Source organism: Amia ocellicauda, chromosome 17 (genome assembly GCF_036373705.1).
Source record: "Amia ocellicauda isolate fAmiCal2 chromosome 17, fAmiCal2.hap1, whole genome shotgun sequence".
Classification (NCBI taxonomy): Eukaryota; Metazoa; Chordata; class Actinopteri; order Amiiformes; family Amiidae; genus Amia; species Amia ocellicauda.
The window spans coordinates 26382958-26400934 of record NC_089866.1 but is presented as its reverse complement, the minus strand read 5'-3'; the positions used below and the strand labels follow the sequence as shown (position 1 = coordinate 26400934).

The window sequence follows — 17977 nt, the reverse complement described above, 5'->3', positions numbered from 1 at the left end:
ACATTCATAAATAGGAGTATGAATGCTTCATTACATGATCTATAGCACAATGGGAAATAAGAATGAATGCTGCTACTTATTTACCAATTTACCATGTACTGTATATCAATAGTTTGTATATACATTACATTATACATATTTTAATTTTGTCCTTACTTACTTGCAGTTATACATTGTGAATTTACTGTCCACTTCCATTTAGGAATGTATCAGCTGAATTTGTATAGGCCAGCCCCATTCCCAATATTAAATGGTACTGAATATCATCTGTTTCCATGGGCTGGTGGGTATCCCAATGGATTTGATATCAGAAAGTAAACAATCAGTTGATGTTATTGTTATATGTCTGAAAAGACAGACACAGGACAGTACAGGTGGAACCAGGTGGAGCCAGTTAGGTGTGAATTGGTGGCAGATAGACAAAATGTACTTAAAGCTGCTGTTGAGAAAGAGCTACGCTGTTTCTCAGTGACAAAAATCTAAGTTGACTAGGGAACAGAAACCAAGAGACTGACAAACTGTAACATTTAGAAGCATGTGGCCAATACAGTGTCAGGTTTGCAGAATGACTGCCTTTCTGGATGAACTTATCCAAGAAGATTTCATTTGTGAATGTTGTTGCAATGTTGAAATCCTAGAGATCAAAATCTGTGATCTTGAGGCTCAGCTTGCTGATCAGCACTGTATTAGTGATATGGAAGAATTGGTCAATCTGCCCATGAGAGAGATGTTGTGCAGCCAGATGTTGGGCCCTTACAGCAGGAAAGTGTACAGAACTGCTGGGTTACAGTAGGTCGTATCCACAGAAAAGGGTGAACACACCCCTAGGAGAGACAACCCAAGAGCTAGAAATGCCCAACAGGTTCAAACTGCCGGACACCAAAATGGACAGTGACGGCTCAGAGGGTGATGGGAGGGCAGTTGAGCTCCAGAGCACCATGGTGTCCACTCCCCCCCAGTACAGGGGAGGTAGTTATAGTAGGAGACTCGATTCTTAGAGGTGTAGATCGCACAGTGTGTTTTAGTGATAAGGAGACCCACATGGTATCTTGCAACGTTTTATTTTTCGAAAGAGATGTGGCCAGCCTGACTGTGCCAGTATATTTATTGTCTGAGACAGACAACGCAGTCAGTTTGAATAATCCAAAATGTTCTTTAAATTTATTGCAGTTCTGTATATACATTTGTGTTTATTTACAACATAAACAACAAAGTAAACCATCTTTTTTACAATTGCATTTGAATATTCTCATTTCTAGAACATTGTTTAATATTTTTCTTTAAAAAAAGGTTCAAACAAAGCAAAAACAAAACAAAGGAAAAAGTAACTAACAATATATATTTTTTGATAAACTAGAACAAATTGATTTATAATACTAGAACAATAAATACTATGAACAAGAACAATACTAGTTAATACAAGCATCTGTCACATTCTCTCTTTTCAATAATCAATACTTGATGCATAATTTAGTATTATTTTATCCTTCTCATATTTGTGGAGGTTTTTTTAACTTTCAGATCAACCTAGGCTTTATAATAGGGCACTAAACTGTATTGATATAAATGCATAAGTGGACTGCAATTTATGGTGATGCTCTGTACACTGGTAATGAAACATATTATGAAAAAACAATCAACGTATAGAAACACCACTTCCACTTTTCTGTGCTGCCCTTCTTTATTCTGAAACTCATCACATTCTGAGTTCTTTATAGCAGATAATTGTTGAGGATCCTACTGCATACAAGACATCTGAAATAGATATTCCAGTAAAGCTTATGGTTCGGCGTCACCAGTGGTGTAGGTTAGGTTTCAGAATTGGGACACACACATCCACTATGCCTATGGAGCCAGGCATATATTATTGCAGGGGACTATTAAACGTTCTCTCAACATTGGTAGGTCTCCCCCTAAACCTACACTTACACAATCCACATCACATACATGGATCTAGCTATCTGAACCTCACTGCGCGTTACAGAACCCACTGTATATATGATCGCATATGAGAGCATCATTGAAGAGATTCAGAAGGAAGAGCCATGTACAGTCTGACTGGGCTTTGGCTCAGGAAAAGTCTTCCACTCCACTCCACCACTAAAGCAAACTGATCTGAGTTTCAAGCCTCCCAGAATGACACAGAAACAGATGCATGTTGTTTAGAGCTACACTCACAGTTTCTAAGGTAGTAGTTATGTTGTTGTTTTTTCAGATTTAATTGGAGATACTTGAGTACAGTAATTTAAACAAACAAAGAAACAAAAAAACACCTATAATTAGCAATTAATTCAGGGACTTTGATTTTCTTCCAATACCCTTCATGGTCTGAGTCTCACTAAAGATTTAGTTTGCAACCAGTCATGCATTTGTAAGTGTGTGAGAGATTTGCTGTTCTTTGCCCCAAGCAGGAATCTTTAAAACATCAATAATTAATAATTTCATTCAGATTGTGAAAAACAGTACAAGCTTTACATGATCAAAACAGAGTACATTTACATTGCAATATCAAAGCAAGCTCAAAACCCAGAAGCAAGATTGTCCTGCACTTAAAATCAAATTCATATCAGAGTCTAATCTCAGTTCGTTGCAGGTGAATGGAACTGAAGGGAGTCAGTGTGTTGCAGAAATTTGATCATTCCCGTGTAGACCTTTAACAGTGCGGGTGAAATAACTCAGGATCAGGAAATAAGTCACCAGATTTTTTAAACAAAACTGGGTCATAAATGCTGTTGAGAGGGAATAATTTTAGCTGTGACTAGACAGGAATAGTCTACATGATAATTTTTTCCTGTCAGTTTCTTAGTTGTTGTCATAGCCCATGATGGGCATAGGGATAACAGAAATGTTGAATTGATGAAGGGGCCAATTGACCAAAGGCTTCTCAAGTGATGATTTCTGACATTCTGGGTAATGCTGTTAAGTTGTAAATGCACTATAGATTGACTGATAAACACAGGAGTGAAAGTTAACCAATCTGTGTAGGAACTACCTATGCCCCCCATATTGTGACATACCTGCATTCATTGTGATGTGCACTATCTGGGGTGGCCTGCATCTGAGCTCGATTGCATTATAGGTCACTAGAGACCTAAAAAGCTGCTGGTTGCTGTTTAATATGGGAGGATTTTGTTCAGAATTGAACTTAATTTCAGCATAAGGAAAAATACATTATAAAATGTGTCCCCCAACCTTCCTCTTGGAATAGAAGGTGGTGTGATTTGTATTTGTATTATTAGTTTTTTGTTGTTCTTGTTTTGTCAGTATGGGCACAAAGCTGCATTTAAAACACAGTCTCTGTTTTGTTTAGGATGAAATCAGCCGCAACAAAATTTGAAAGACCAATAGCCAATTCATCAAGATTGCAAAATAAGAAACCACAGTTGGAAAATCCATCATCATCATCCGTCATCGTGCTTCTAATTGTGCTCTTTCCAATGGTAAGTTCCACGGTTGTTTTCTGCATTTCTCGGAAGTCTTATTCTAAACAACATGGTTGTCTTTTCTGCTCACACCAGTCTTCACCAAGAGCCTAACATGACATCCCATTAACCCTTCCTTCACTGAAAAGAAAGTTCTGCTAATGTACTTATCCCCGCAAGACATCATTATTGTAAGTATAAACTAATCCACAATAAGTCATTTCAACCAGTGAGTGCTTTAATTTATACCAAGAACAATTCAGGGATATGAATAAAGAAATGATTGATGCCTGTTTTGTGTTCTATACCACTACCAATATGCAAGCAATTAACACAATTTTCCTTTCAGACAAAGTCATCTTACTTCTGTGTGGTTTAGATTGTCGCAAGAGACTGGGATTCAATCCAGACACCACATTTCAACACATCGTACCAACTTATCTCTAGGGTTTTGTCATAGTGATGATAATATTTAGAACATCTGCGTCACAGCATAGAGCTTTTGCTAAAGAGTGTAAATGCATTAAGCTGTATTTTGAATGAAACGTTTGTGGCTGCATCTTCAAATCACTTCACTTAATAACAGAATCAAACTCAATGTTGACATTTGTAGAATGGGAAAGTTGAAACAATCTCAGATTTCTTGGGAAATGCAACGGTAACAATTGTTTGAGTTGATGCTCACAGAGATCACACCTCACAGAGTTTTGGACTTGTTTGTCTCCTGTCTCTATCAGTTTGTTGTGAATTTATCTGCACAGGAAAAGAAAAATACATTTTTCAGTGGCTCTGTACCTTGTTTTGTATGTTCTGACCTAAAGGTTATGAGTTACCGTATCAGGAAATTCTGTATATTTTCCTTTTCTAAATAGCACCTTATGAAACTAAGGGGAACAAAACACCCAAAACAGCAAAAGAAAAACTATAGAAATGAAAACCCGGAGCGCAGGTTGCACATTGTCAGAGGTTTACTGATCACCCTGCTCTGATGTCTCTAACCACTCTCACAGGAGGTTAATCATTCTCTTCACTGCCACAGGATGTGGGCACGTTCACAGGACCAGCTTTTTGATTCTGTCTTATTTTATATTTTGTATTTTATATAACTCTGGTTTACCTTTTTTGAAGCAGCCTGGATTGTCCTCTCTCCGGGGGGAGGGAGAGAGAGGGGGAAGTGGGCGTTCACCGAGACAATAAGGCCGCCCGCTTTTCCCTCTCTTTCTGTCTTTTGAAATGCATTTAATTGAAAACGTCATTTTGCCGGAAACCAGTTTTTTGTTTTGTTTTACTTGTATTTTATTACTCCATCTCCCTCCCCCCTTCAATCAAGTCTTTCCCACCCCATCTTCTCTGGGTACAAACATCCAATTAGCTGTTCTCGCTCCACTCAGGAACAATTCCCACGCCGTGCACGGGGTGGTACTGGTGTGGGGAGAGGTTGCGCGGCATACTGTGGGGGTACAGGTACTCGTTTCCCTGGAGGCTGGCAGTGGGGGACTGGATGCCAGTCTGGGGTCCGCACTGCCGGGCCAGGGGCTGGTGGGGCATGGAGCCCTGGTACATGCTGTGAGTGTCTGCGATCTGCGGGGAGGCATGGTTGGCGACCCCACTCAGCCTGGGCATCAGGGGTCCAGAGGTGAAATGGGCAGAGAAGTGCTGGTAGGGTAGTCTCTCCATGGACTGCATGGCGCTCACCGGACAGGTACTGTAGGGCGGCACAGTGGTCCAGTTGTTGCAGCTAATGTCCTCCAGGCCAGGCACAGCCTCGGCCGCTTGTGAGGCACTGGCATACATGCAGGCCTGGCGCTGGGCTGACTCAGTCCTGTAGGAGGCGCTGCCCAGGCCAGGGGGCTGCGTGTAGCTGCCGGGTCGGTAGTACGGGTCCTCATCACTGGGCGAGCTCTCGATGTATGACTTCTTATAGGGGTGGTCTCCTGTCTGGCACTCGTCCTCCACTGCACAAAGACAGACAGACACTCAGTGAAGCCCTGACCAACTCTGACTAACAGATCCCTCCCCGCTGCTTGCCACTAATTAGCCAGCCTAATAATGTGATGAACTTTATGAATATAACACTCTTTTCCAGAAAGCAAAACCCTCTGCAGGTGATGCCCTGGAGTCAACAGCAGGAGATGGCAGAAAAAAAACACACCCACACACCAAACACCCCCCCAGAGAAAGGCTTTGCAGTGAGAGTTACCTTTCCTCTTGGTGCAATGGTAGACCTGGTTGTGCTCATGGGGGAGGGGGTAGGGGTTGGGCTGGGTAATCAGGTCCTGAGATGAACTGCTCACTCCGTTTTCACATTGGTACTGTGAGCCCAGGCTGCCCGGCGTGGCCAATCCCCTGACATCTCCGCTGTAGGGACTCTGACTGGAGCCCACCCTCTGTCTGACCGTGCTGCGAGGAACCACGGGGTACTCCTTACTACAGAGGATCAGCACCAGAAGAGAAATGTCAGCAAAAGTACCCAGATATAGGTCTAACCAAAGCCCTACAGCATATCTTAAACAAATTCCTGCCACCTAAAATTCATTTATATAATTTGTAATAAAGTAATGTAGCATATTTTGGCCTCGGAATGAAGAACACTGTTGTATCAATCCATGTGTTATTTTTCAGGGTAAGGACCATGTCAAACTGCTTCGACTTGCTAAATGCCTTCTTTTGCAGGTACAAAAAACGCAGATGTACACATGAATACAAATCATCACCAGATTAAGGCAAGGTCTGCTCAGCAGGTGAAATCTACTAAAGATAGCATTTTGTGTCTGGTTTGCTTTTCAAAATTGGACACAAAATATGGTATGGAGTCACATTTCAAATGCATTGTTCATAATATATCTTTAATCTCACGAGCAGAGAATCACAAGTCAAGCTGACTTCCACCTGCTTTTTTTAATACATAACCAGTTTCCTTCCATTCTGTTTTTTTGTTTGTTTCTGATTATTAACATTTAACTTTTATCAATTTGAATGTTCAATGACCAGCAACTAAATTAGTCACCTAAAATATTGACTAATCAGCCATATGGTAGTAAGTGGTACCTTCACAAAGCCATTCTGAAGACCAGAATAAAGAAAGCACTCACAGCAACCTCAACTAGTTTCCTAGGAGCTATTGTGTATTACAGGAATTTGCCAATTACTTCTGAGACCAAGAACATCTTAAAGAATCAGCATAATTCATACATATCAGCAATGATATGATCTCAGACATGCAAGACATGGTATATAGCTGTAGTATAGCTGTAGTATATATTACTATGATACACAGGTGATTTTAAATGAATACAGTGTAATGCAGATTAGTATAATATTAATTCTAATACCTGGAATATTTGACCATTTGGTACGTTTGTCAAATAATGTAATTGTCCCAGCCCGAGTTCTGAAAATAATGTGTATTCTCTTTAACTTAATATAACGTAATGACCTAATAACTTAATATTTACAGTTGAGGGTTTCTTTACATATATAGTTTTCAAACAAATTACTTATCATTATATTATATTTTGCCTCTGAAACTTTCATCACCTGACAAAAATATCGATTTGGTGCTCTCTGTTCACTGTGGCACATCAAACATTCTTGAAATTTTGAACTTATCCAGGAAAGTGTTACCTTTCTCTACAGTCAGCTAGAGAAGTTGCTTGTTACTTGAACATACTGTATATTAAAACTAACACACAGGTCTAAAAATATATTTCAGCTTTTTGTCACATCACATTGCTTCGCTCTGGTTGAATCTCTGAATAAGCGATGACTCATCCTCTGCTTTCTTGGTTTTAAACTTTTATTTCTTTAGAGATATTTTTAAGTGTGGGAGAGCAAGACTATTTTGCTGCGTGTTACTTCAAAACAACATGTAAATGTAAATTCTCCTGCGTTTTGCAATCGGAGCTGGGCTATTTATTTTTTGTTTGTTTGCTTTTTGGGGTTTTTTGGTAAGGGGGAGAGACCTGCTGCAGATAACTGCTTTTCTCTTGAATTTCTTTTGACAGTTCCAAATTATTCTGCACCATGAGTATAGTAAACATATTCCTTTGATAATTGCTTAATAGATGAAAGATGTGTCTCTGGAAAAGATAAAAATAAAGAAATTGTGAGTATTGTATTTGCAAATATTTCATTTTACAAGCTTTCTCTTCAATGTTCATTTTTCATATCCTGACAATATTTTATATCCAGAACCCTAAAGTCCTTTGTAAAGATCGCTTCAGGATGGCAATTTCTTTGACTGTGGATGTGTGCTCTTATCAGTGTCAGAAAAGCAGTATAACCAGTGCTTGGCTTTTGCCAAAAAATCTCGGGTCGTGACTGCTGTGTGCTGCTGCTGCAATTAAATTACAAAGACAAATTAGTTATTTCCTCCATGTTTAAATAAATGGTATTAAATGTAATAATGCAAAATAATGAATCCGATTTATGTTGAAATGTCTTCTGATTCCTATTTTTATTGTTTAATACAGTGAGGGAAAGAAGTATTTGATCCCCTGCTGAATTTGTACGTTTCCCCACTGACAAAGAAATTATCAGTCTATAATCTTGCTGATTGATAGGGGATCAAATACTTATTTCCCTCATTAACATGCAAATCAATTGATAACTTTTTTGAAATGCGTTTTTCTGGATTTTTTTGTTGTTATTCTGTCTCTCACTGTTAAAATACACCTACCATTACAATTATAGACAGATTATTTCTTTGTCACTGGGCAAACGTACAAATTCAGCAGGGGATCAAATACTTTTTTCCCTCACTGTATATAGATATATATTTTATTTCCAGAATGTTTCTGATATCACATAAATTGTTTCTTCTTCTTCTTCTTCTTCTTCTTCTTCTTCTTCTTAATAATAATAATAATAATAATAATAATAATATTATTCATTGGTTATTTTTCAACAAAAAATAGACTAGTATTTTCCCCAAATTATCCCTTAATTTAAATCAAATAATAATTTTCTGTAAATATTCGACCTTCAAATAGAATAAATACCATATAATAAAACTATGTATTAAATATTAATACATTAAATAAACCCATAAAGATTGTTAAATATGTTTAAGCAGGAATAAATAACTACATTAATTTAGTTTATCTTTGTATTTGTTTATTCTATGTGTTAGATTTATGTTTAAAAATGTGTGTGTGTGTGTGTGTGTTTAATTTTGTATTCCCTTTTAATTTAGACAAAACTTATCCCCTTAGGAAAAAATTAAAATCACAGTCAGTCTGAATGATCTTTTGTACCACCATAACCCCCCAGGATACTATGTAGAACAAAAAAACAAGTACTTTTTCCTCCTACTTTTTTTAAATGTTATGTCCGTATTCCATCATTTAACATCAATCCACACTCTTTAAACTGCCATCCTAGCAAATCTTTACAATAGCCTTTTACATATTAAAATATTAACAATGAAGAAAGAAAACAACAGTGCCCATCATTGTAAGAACATCACTACTTGCTACTTGATCACTGCTTTGGAATATATCAAAATATTAATATATCAGTATATTGTGTTGTAGGACTACAAATCCTTCATTTAAATCTTAAACTCTTCTTAATGTCACCTTTGCCTTTCTCAGATGGAATATTACTAACACTCCCAACAAGCAGACTGTATTATATCACTTAATCAAGTCAAGATTACCTCTCTACATGTTTATATTTTTGCTGCAGTAACCAGTTTTTGATCTACACTTAGTAAAACACAGCTGCAGACTAATCAAAATGAAGACTATCATATCAACATTGACTTTTGCCCTAGTTACTATTGACACTTTTTGACCCAATAATCAGTCCTAAATTACAAAAGCAGACACTGTTTGTTAAATTCTGCTTTGTTTCTGTGTTCCTTACACAATGTTGTTTTCACCAGACATGTCTGTCAATTATATTTGTTACCAGGAGAAGCCTAGTTCAAGACACTGGTTCACGGTGCAATGCCTTGAGCAAGCTAGTGAATCGCGTTAAGCTCACTGATGAGATCGAGAAACCGAGATCTTGCCGTTGGCGCCATTGCTGATGCATAGTTTACCTAGTCTCTCTTAATTACCTGAAAGTGTCTGCTACACGACTGTTCTTTATCACAGAGAAGTCGCCTCAAAAGAGCCTAGGTTTGCAAGAGCTGGAAAAATATATTATTGTCCCAAAAAAAAAGCTCCCCCAAAAAGAAGCATACTGGAGCCACTGTATATAAAATATATAGGCATAATAAATGTTTTCAAGCCTGTTGTAATAGTAGGGAATTCACAGGGCAATCGCAGCCTGTTCAGAAGTTTAGCCAGAGTGACCATGAGAGCTTTGTTCAGGAAGACCCGAGCTAATCGCTGGCTGCGATTCAACAACTGCACTTACGTCATATCTGTGAGTGGAGGGAAAATGCACGCCTGCATCTGCATTAAATCATATTTCTCCTTTATGTAATTTTTTTGTGTTTAGGCAATTGGTCTTCATCATCTTAGATGAAGCAAGGCATAACAATCTGCCCAAAGGAGCTGGGAATCTGTTTTTTTAATATTCCAGTTCAGGAAAAAAAAACATATATGCCTGATTGTGAAATATGAGAAAGAGTGGCAGCAAGGGGACCAAAATAAAACAGCTGATTATTACTTTATTTTCTTTTAATTTAATTTCCCTTGCTTAAAAAGCAAGTCACTGAAGGAAATTATAGACTGCTGCATCCCTTTGTGTTGCTCCAGTTGTCTGAGTAACATACCTTTTGTTTATTTTCTCAGGTAAATTCCTGGTAATTATTTTCTATAATACAACAAAAGTACTAAAATCTGTCTCGCCTGGTTATCTAAATATCATGTTTTTGGTACAGAGGAGATGTGATGTGATGTGTTTGTTTAGAAGTGTTCTTAACATGAATAAATACAGTGCTTTGTTTTTTTTTGTGATTGCCCATTTCTGTTCAGCTGTAGCATGGCATGTTTTTGTGAGAAACTGATAAGCCATACAATTCTATTTCTTTATCCAACTTCTGGAAGGACTCCATAGGCACAATTGATAGGTATCCTACACACCATTTACATGTATAACAAAAATGACCCCCCACCCACGGTGCCATTTCTAATGGTAATCTGTAGAATTCAGCTTGCTTTCCATTGTTTCTAATGGGAAATGTTGCTGGTTCATTTAAGAAAGAAGTGCAGCAGCACAATTACAGATTTCACTTGGCAGCACGTTATAGGGGGAATAAATGTCAGTCAGACATTTAATGTATTCCTTTTTGATACAATACATGAGCATTCCCCAGCAAGAAACAGCACCCTGCTTCCCTAAGGATTTTGTGCACGGAAGACATAGCCTACAGTGCACCTGGATACAACAGAGAGAGAGAACGAGAGAAAGAAAAAGAGAGAGAGAAAAACCCAATCACAGCACCAGATGTGATTAAGAATGTCTTTGCAGACTTGCAGCAGGATGTTCTGCAGAGAGCAGTGTAATGTTGTGGATATGAATGATATTTGCATCACTCCTCAAAAACCAGGCAGTACTGAGGTAACCTAGCCACCCTGCCAAGCTTCTGGAACTCTTTTAATGGTACTGTTCTCTTCGAGTCCACTGCAGAGAAGAAAGATAACTGTAGTAGATTAATAGATGGAAGGAGGTCAAAGGGCAGCAATGGATTAATGCTCCAGTGACACTTTGCCACAACCACTAATACTTTAGTCTTTGGGTTGATAATTGTGGGGGGTGGGGGTGTTCATGCTTACCTCTGCATTCTGGACATCCTATGAAGCTCCATGTCGTCGCTGCCCCGGAATCCTTTTGCAAAGGGGTTGTTCTCAATCTTGAGCTGTGTGATCTGCAAAGCACAGCGAAACACAGTGTGAAAGGGACAGCAGGAATCCTGCGAGGTACACAGGAAGTGGGTGAATATAGTCAGGCTTCAATAGGGTCACATGACATATTTCATTTTTCTGCTCACTTTTTAGAAAAGGGCACCACACATTCTGCTTTTTCTTCTTCATCTTCAACAGTGACTCCTTTCCTGGATATCTCCCCAGGATTTTCCATTCTATACAGTCCACTGGTGATCCATGCTGTCTGGCTCATCATATCCCTCCCTTTGTTCTTATTCACATTGACCTAAACCTGCTGAACCCATTATTAGTGTTTTTCGTTTGTTTCTGCTGACCCCTCCTTGCTTCTAAAGCGGTCATTAGAATTGTTTGTGTGCTGCACGTTAGCCATCAGATACTGACAATATGACATGAATAATTCCTTCCCATTTAAACAGCATTTATGAAACAGGAAAAATGCTATATAGACTTTGCAGATGCAGATACAATCCTTTATCTAAATGTGCAATAAGGAAGACTCCCTGGTGGTTATCGTACTTTTTAAGTGAATTGTACAAGGGTTCGCATGAGGCTTGGCCAAGGCAGACTCTGAATGAGGAATTTAAGTAGAAATACAGGGCAAACTCTTGAAAATGGAATGATCTGGTAATAAAACACCCAAATGAAATGAGATTTGCCATATGCACCAAGACCATTTTAGTAATTAAAGAGCTGAGTACCCAAAGGTTATTAATGATATACAGTGAATGGTCACAGATAAGAAGGGAGTGACTGAAGGTTGTTAAGAATAGTGTCTAGGGGCCTCTTGAGTGGCTCAGTTGGTAAAAGTGCAGACTGAGCCCTATAAGCTGTGGTTTGCTGGTTTGATCCCAGCTTATGTCTTTTGCCAATGGTGAAATAATTGGCAATTCCAAATAATGCAGCATCTATTTCAAATCATCTGAATTAAGCCCTCCTCCTGAATCAATCAATTAAAAAAAATGTATGTTGTATAGCACCCCTTCACATGCACGTTCACATTGAAATAAGGAATCCCTGACCAAAATCTGATAGTTTCACTTTTGCCAGCTTGTCAAATCTTTTCGCCCACCCTGCACTGACTGATGGTGCTTCACTGAGGGGTTAGATGATGTGAGAGCTTACAATAGGGACTACTGGAAGAATCAAACTGATACCACTTGGGTTTGCATCACAGTCAAAGGTCATGCTGACGTAAGGAGATGCCAACATCGCTACAACAGGACACTTTATATTATTGCAGTCAAGTGGTTGAAGCTAAAGACACGATAGGCCTCTGCCCATTTGCAGCCAGGACAGTCATTCCATTGAACTAATTAATTAAATGATTGAAAAAAGCACCACTACATACATTGAATTGCCTGACACACTCAATTCAAAAAGCTGTGCATCTGTGGGTGCTACAATTTAAATACCCATCTTCGTCATACTGTCCAATAGCTTTATTAATTCATGATCTAGCATAAAGCTTATTCCCACTTCCCACATAAGGCATGATTTAGTTGGCAGGTACTTTCTTGGTAGCAAAGTGGTGTGTATCCCCTAACACATGAATGCTGTCTGTGCTCTGGCTTTCACTTACTGCGAAACCTTGTAAAACCCCCTTTGTTGTGACAAAGACCTTGTAAACGCATGGTGTGTTTGGCAACCACCTGATCACTATGTTCCCTTTTGTGCCTTTCTCTTTTTTTTTCCTGCTTTGTTTTCTGTTTTGGTAAGGATAAGATCTCCTCGCTGTATTGCTTGACAACAAATGTCAGGTTGTTGGCACTTGAATCGAGTACTGTAGTGTGTAAGACCTTGCGGTTCACCTGTAGTGGAACACAGAAAGGAAGCGGGTAGTTGTCAAATGCTGAGACGAACACAGCAGTTAGTTGAGACTGATGTCACATCAATGGTGAGGCTGTAATGAAATGGAGAAGGAAAACTATGTATGATGAGAACTCTAACAGTCAGAACCCAATCATCCTTGTTCCATAGGTGTTGTCACTCTTTTATATATACAAAGATTAGTTAACTTGAATGAAAAATCAGGACAAATAATTGATTTGTAGCTTATGACTGAATATATTAATTAATTGAATTAGTAATTGTTTCATGGTAACGCTGGTCATTACGGAGGAACAATTATATATTTTCATTTCTGTTATGGCTGGAAGTAAAAAAAAGCTCTCCATTGACACCAGAAAATGATTTATTAAAGCATTAGTAATCCTATCTATAATTAACTTCTGTCAAAATCATAGGTGACCATTTGAACAATTCAAAAGGGATGAGAGGATAATAGCAGTGTTTTAGTGTTTAGCAGAAGTTGGAGTTATTGTGTTTGAAATCTGCCTGCGCAGGTCATGTAGTCATAATAAATATGTTTTTTTCCAATATTTTCGGAATTATTATAAAGGAAATCTGGGCTCCGTTCATCAAGAAATCTAATTCTAAGCCTACTGCTTCTCTATTTGCTTTACTGGCAATAATATTGCTTAATATGGGTCAAAATATGTTAAACGTGTTTCTTTTTGATGCAGAGTCATTTTAATTGTAAATACACCCCCTTCACCGATTTTTACAACCCTCACTAGTGTAGTTGGAAGTACACTATAGCAGATTTCTTTCTACTGAGAAATTATTCATTAAAACTGTGTTGGTGAGCGTTTGATAATACCGTACTTAATTTTGTATATCTGATTTTAGAAAGTCCACAAGTATAAACATGTTTAATAAAAAATATACTGTTTTCATAAAAGATGACAAGTTTGTTAAAATAAATGTGATTTAAATCTTTTTTTTTTTTTTTTTTTTTTTTTTTTTTTTTTAGTGGTGCTGTATCCTGTACGATTGGAAGTGTTTGCGAATCACTTTTTTGCATTTATTAATTCCCATTCTTGAAATCGTGATGTGTGTGAAGTTATTTTACAGATCTTGAGGTATTATTATAGTCTAATATTTATGAAAATTCGGTCGGAAATTGACTGTTACATTTGTTTTACAAAACATAATAATAATAATAATAATAATAATAATAATAATAATAATAATAATAATAATAATAATTCCGTCTGTGGTCAATAAATATAGTGTATTATGAATCCATAATACACTATATTTATTGACCACAGACGGAAGTCGGCTATATCCGTAAGAACAAAACATTTAAGATAATTGAGTAAAGACCTCATAACCGAGTCTCTTTTAAATTACATCCAGAAAACGTTTGCTTATTGTGTGCTTCTGTGTGTCTGAAGGATTGCATATGGAAAATCCACCCCTATAGGACAGCACATGGTGTTACCATATAGCCTAGATCCATAACATGGGCGTTTTTAAAACTACAAACATAATAACGTTAATGCAATTTAAAAATATTAATATAATTGAATTCAATAACTTGTATTATATATTATCTTATATTTAATCTATTGCGTATTAGAAAGCTGTTCAAAGAATAATCTGAATTTAAAAAAGGTGCAGAAGAATATTAACTTTCCAGATTGACGACAGAGAAATTCTTCTCATTTGCAGGCATCAGTTATAAAATTATCTATAGTGCTTTATTTTGTATGCATATAGATGTATGTTATCTTGTAGTTGTTTCGTCGTGTTCCCTGCTTCAAACTATAGTACAGTGGTGTTACTATGGTAGATAAATATCCACTTTCCAAATATTTTTCGTAAAAACATCGACTGCAGAAACGGTCCTGTTTGAGAGAGTGTCCCTGCTTTCCAATCCGCTACAAAGGTTGAAGAAAAACAACAGGTGTTTGTACAGGAACGCGTTTTTGCGCACAGCGCTGCTTCGGGTCTGGCAATTCCAAGGCACAATAAATGAAAGCCTATTAATTTGAGGTATTTCACATTTTCCTTGTTAAGAAAAACACCTGAGCCAAATGTGGGGGGAAAGGGTCAACGCTGTATATCCAGAGGAAACTAAGTACATTTTTCAGTTTTCCAGCCCCAAGCTGTAAAACTTAATGAGAATAATTATTGGCCAAAAGCAGTGCGCTAAAAGCCCTACAGTGAAGGAATGGGATATAATTACGGCTTCCCTTAGGACAACGTTCCTTTAGGTTTCCTGTTCTCAATGGCATTTAAAATTTGGATTGGCTCACACGAAATAAATGTGTCTCGCTTTGTTCCCCCACCCTTCAGTGGGGCTGTTATACAGGATATGAAAAACATGTCAATTAGGAGAAAATCAAGATATTGATTTTTTAAGTTTGACACTGGTAACATGTAAATCAGAAACATATTCATGTTAGCAATATTTCACCGAAGGACACTGGATTTCTGTACGGATAATTTCCAAAAACGTGACGGCACAAAGACTTGGAAATTAACCAAAAAGTCGCTCTGTCTATGATTTATTTGTAAATTACAATATAAACAGGCAAAATAACCAATGTCGTATGAAACATTTCAGTCCACAAATCATGCACAATCTAAATACTACTATGTTTATATATATAGGCAATATATAGGCAATATATAGTAAATTATGAAACGTTACCCTGGAACCTGACATAGTGTCAATACATTGGTACCTTGTGAATCATATACTGATTAGAATTATGTGTAGGCTAATCTTTGTTGATGTCAACGTCTCATAACTTAACTGCCAATTAATAATTACTTGTGTTTATTATTATTATTATTATTATTATTATTATTATTATTATTATTATTATTATTATTACTTTTTAAAGTAGAAACAACGAAAATCCGAGAACCAAATAAATAGATGGAAATGGAAAGAAAGACATTTGCAAAAGAGATTATATCTGAGTACTATCTATTCAGTAGTTTACATTTGTTATACATTACTACAATAACCATGACACTGAAAGCGTTATGTCTAATAAATAGATAAACTAAGCATAGTGCTTGCAGTGCAAATTAAGTGAATGTATAAAACGTGCTTAAAACCAAACATTTTCTGCGAATATCTGAGGTGCCATGAAACTCTCAAAGTGTAACTGCGTTTAAATAAACTCGTATCGTAATATAAACTGCCTTGAAGTGGATCTGTTTACATCAGCTGGTGCCATTTTTAATTATAGGTGCTAAACCACAGAATGAGTCTGGATTTAACCTGCATAAAATTGCCGTATAAAAAAGACATAATCTTAGATTTACTTTTGTAAATCAGCGAATAGGGAATATCAAATATGTAACCAGTAAGACCATTGTAAAAGAAAATAATTGTATTTTTTTAAACTTAGATATATAAATAAATAATCAAACAAACACATTAATAAAAGAGGGCAACATATATAATATAAATATTCTATTACCCGGCTGAACTATCCGTTATTTATCTAAACTCTCCCCATTAAAAAGGTGTATAAACATACGGAATCTGAACATGCATATGCGTAGGGGCGTTTAGGAAACTTAATGATTAATTCAGGATGATATGCTTTCAATAAGTAATATACATTAAAATGTACTAAAAAACAACTGCATGAAAATATCATATGCCATTTCATTCCAAAGTATTATAAATATGCGGTCACTACACTTTCAAGTTAATGTATTAAATAAGTATGTAGAATTGAGAACATAAACGGTTTTGATACTTTCTAAAATAATGTTTTATTTTTAAAAGGTGCGTATTGAAATAAACTGAATCACGCAACTGAGTAAACAGGGATTGCATGTGAAACGTGTACCTCGATAGCCCCTGTTGCACCGGTTTCTGAAAAATCAGGGAATTAAAACAACTAAATGTATTCTCATGCGCACTTGACATTTTACCTTTCCAAACCAAACAAAATATAACCTTAAAATATTAATACTATATATTTGTATTCGTCTTGCATTCTTTTCATTTTCAAATTCCCTGGCAGATCATTCTTTAGCATTGAGTCCTATATTCTCAGGCAACTGCAAAACAACACCCCAGTGAGAGCTGCAAAACACTGCGCAAGGACAAAATTGTACTCAAGAGAAAAACACACTGCTCCTTAATGCATTCCACCCCACATCGATTTAAAATCTAATTTTGATGAAAAACTACACATATTCCCCCGAAAGTTTAAAAACATTTGCTTTTCACCAATCCAAAATAAAATGGGTTTCTTTAGGATCTGTGATGCAATGCGAAAATATAATGAAATGCTGGACATACATAATAATAATGTGATGAAAACGGCTCACCGATAAGCAGTGGGTTTAATTCTGAGGCACATTAGCGTTAAATATGTTTCTTGGTCTTTTTCGCGCAGATAAAACACGAAGAGTTCATTCCAGCATTAGAGTATTGTCTAATAACAACACTTGTTGCATCTGACAGATTACTTAGTTACCTTAGAGTCTGTCTGCTTTAAACTGGGGAGTGATCAAAATATTTTTACACCATATTTAAAACACATTTGCAAACTAATTCCAAATAAACAATTAATCAATCAATAGATATGGCAGTGATGTCATTATGTCAGAATGTTTTAGAAAATAGTTATTATTCCTATTCCATCGTCCATATGCGTGTATGTCACGTTGTAAAATTTTCTACACAATATAAGCAATGTCAATAATCATAATAATAATAATGTTTAAGAAACTGACATTAGAAATGTTACATTTACCAATCAGTTTAGGTTGACGCTGGAGTCTGGAGAATTGTCGTTAGGATTTCGTTAAAGATACGTTCATACATGGCAGAGGGATGCGTTGTCAAATGTTCAAATACATCTTGAACTACACGTCCTATAGCATTACCTA

General features: G+C 36.8%; 1 protein-coding gene across 2 annotated transcripts in view; it reads right to left on the bottom strand.

Moving 5' to 3' along the window:
* Nucleotides 1–1133: 1133 nt before the first annotated feature.
* The window catches only part of tbx5a (T-box transcription factor 5a), a 39829-nt gene continuing 22985 nt past the window's right edge, over nt 1134–17977 (bottom strand). For both annotated transcript variants that reach the window (XM_066688844.1, XM_066688843.1), the window contains exons 7-9: nt 11153–11244; nt 5623–5849; nt 1134–5377 (exon numbers count right to left, since the gene is read on the bottom strand). In XM_066688844.1, coding sequence (XP_066544941.1) covers nt 4791–5377; nt 5623–5849; nt 11153–11244 — 906 coding nt within the window. In that variant the 3' untranslated portion in view covers nt 1134–4790. The remainder of the gene's footprint in view (nt 5378–5622; nt 5850–11152; nt 11245–17977) is intronic.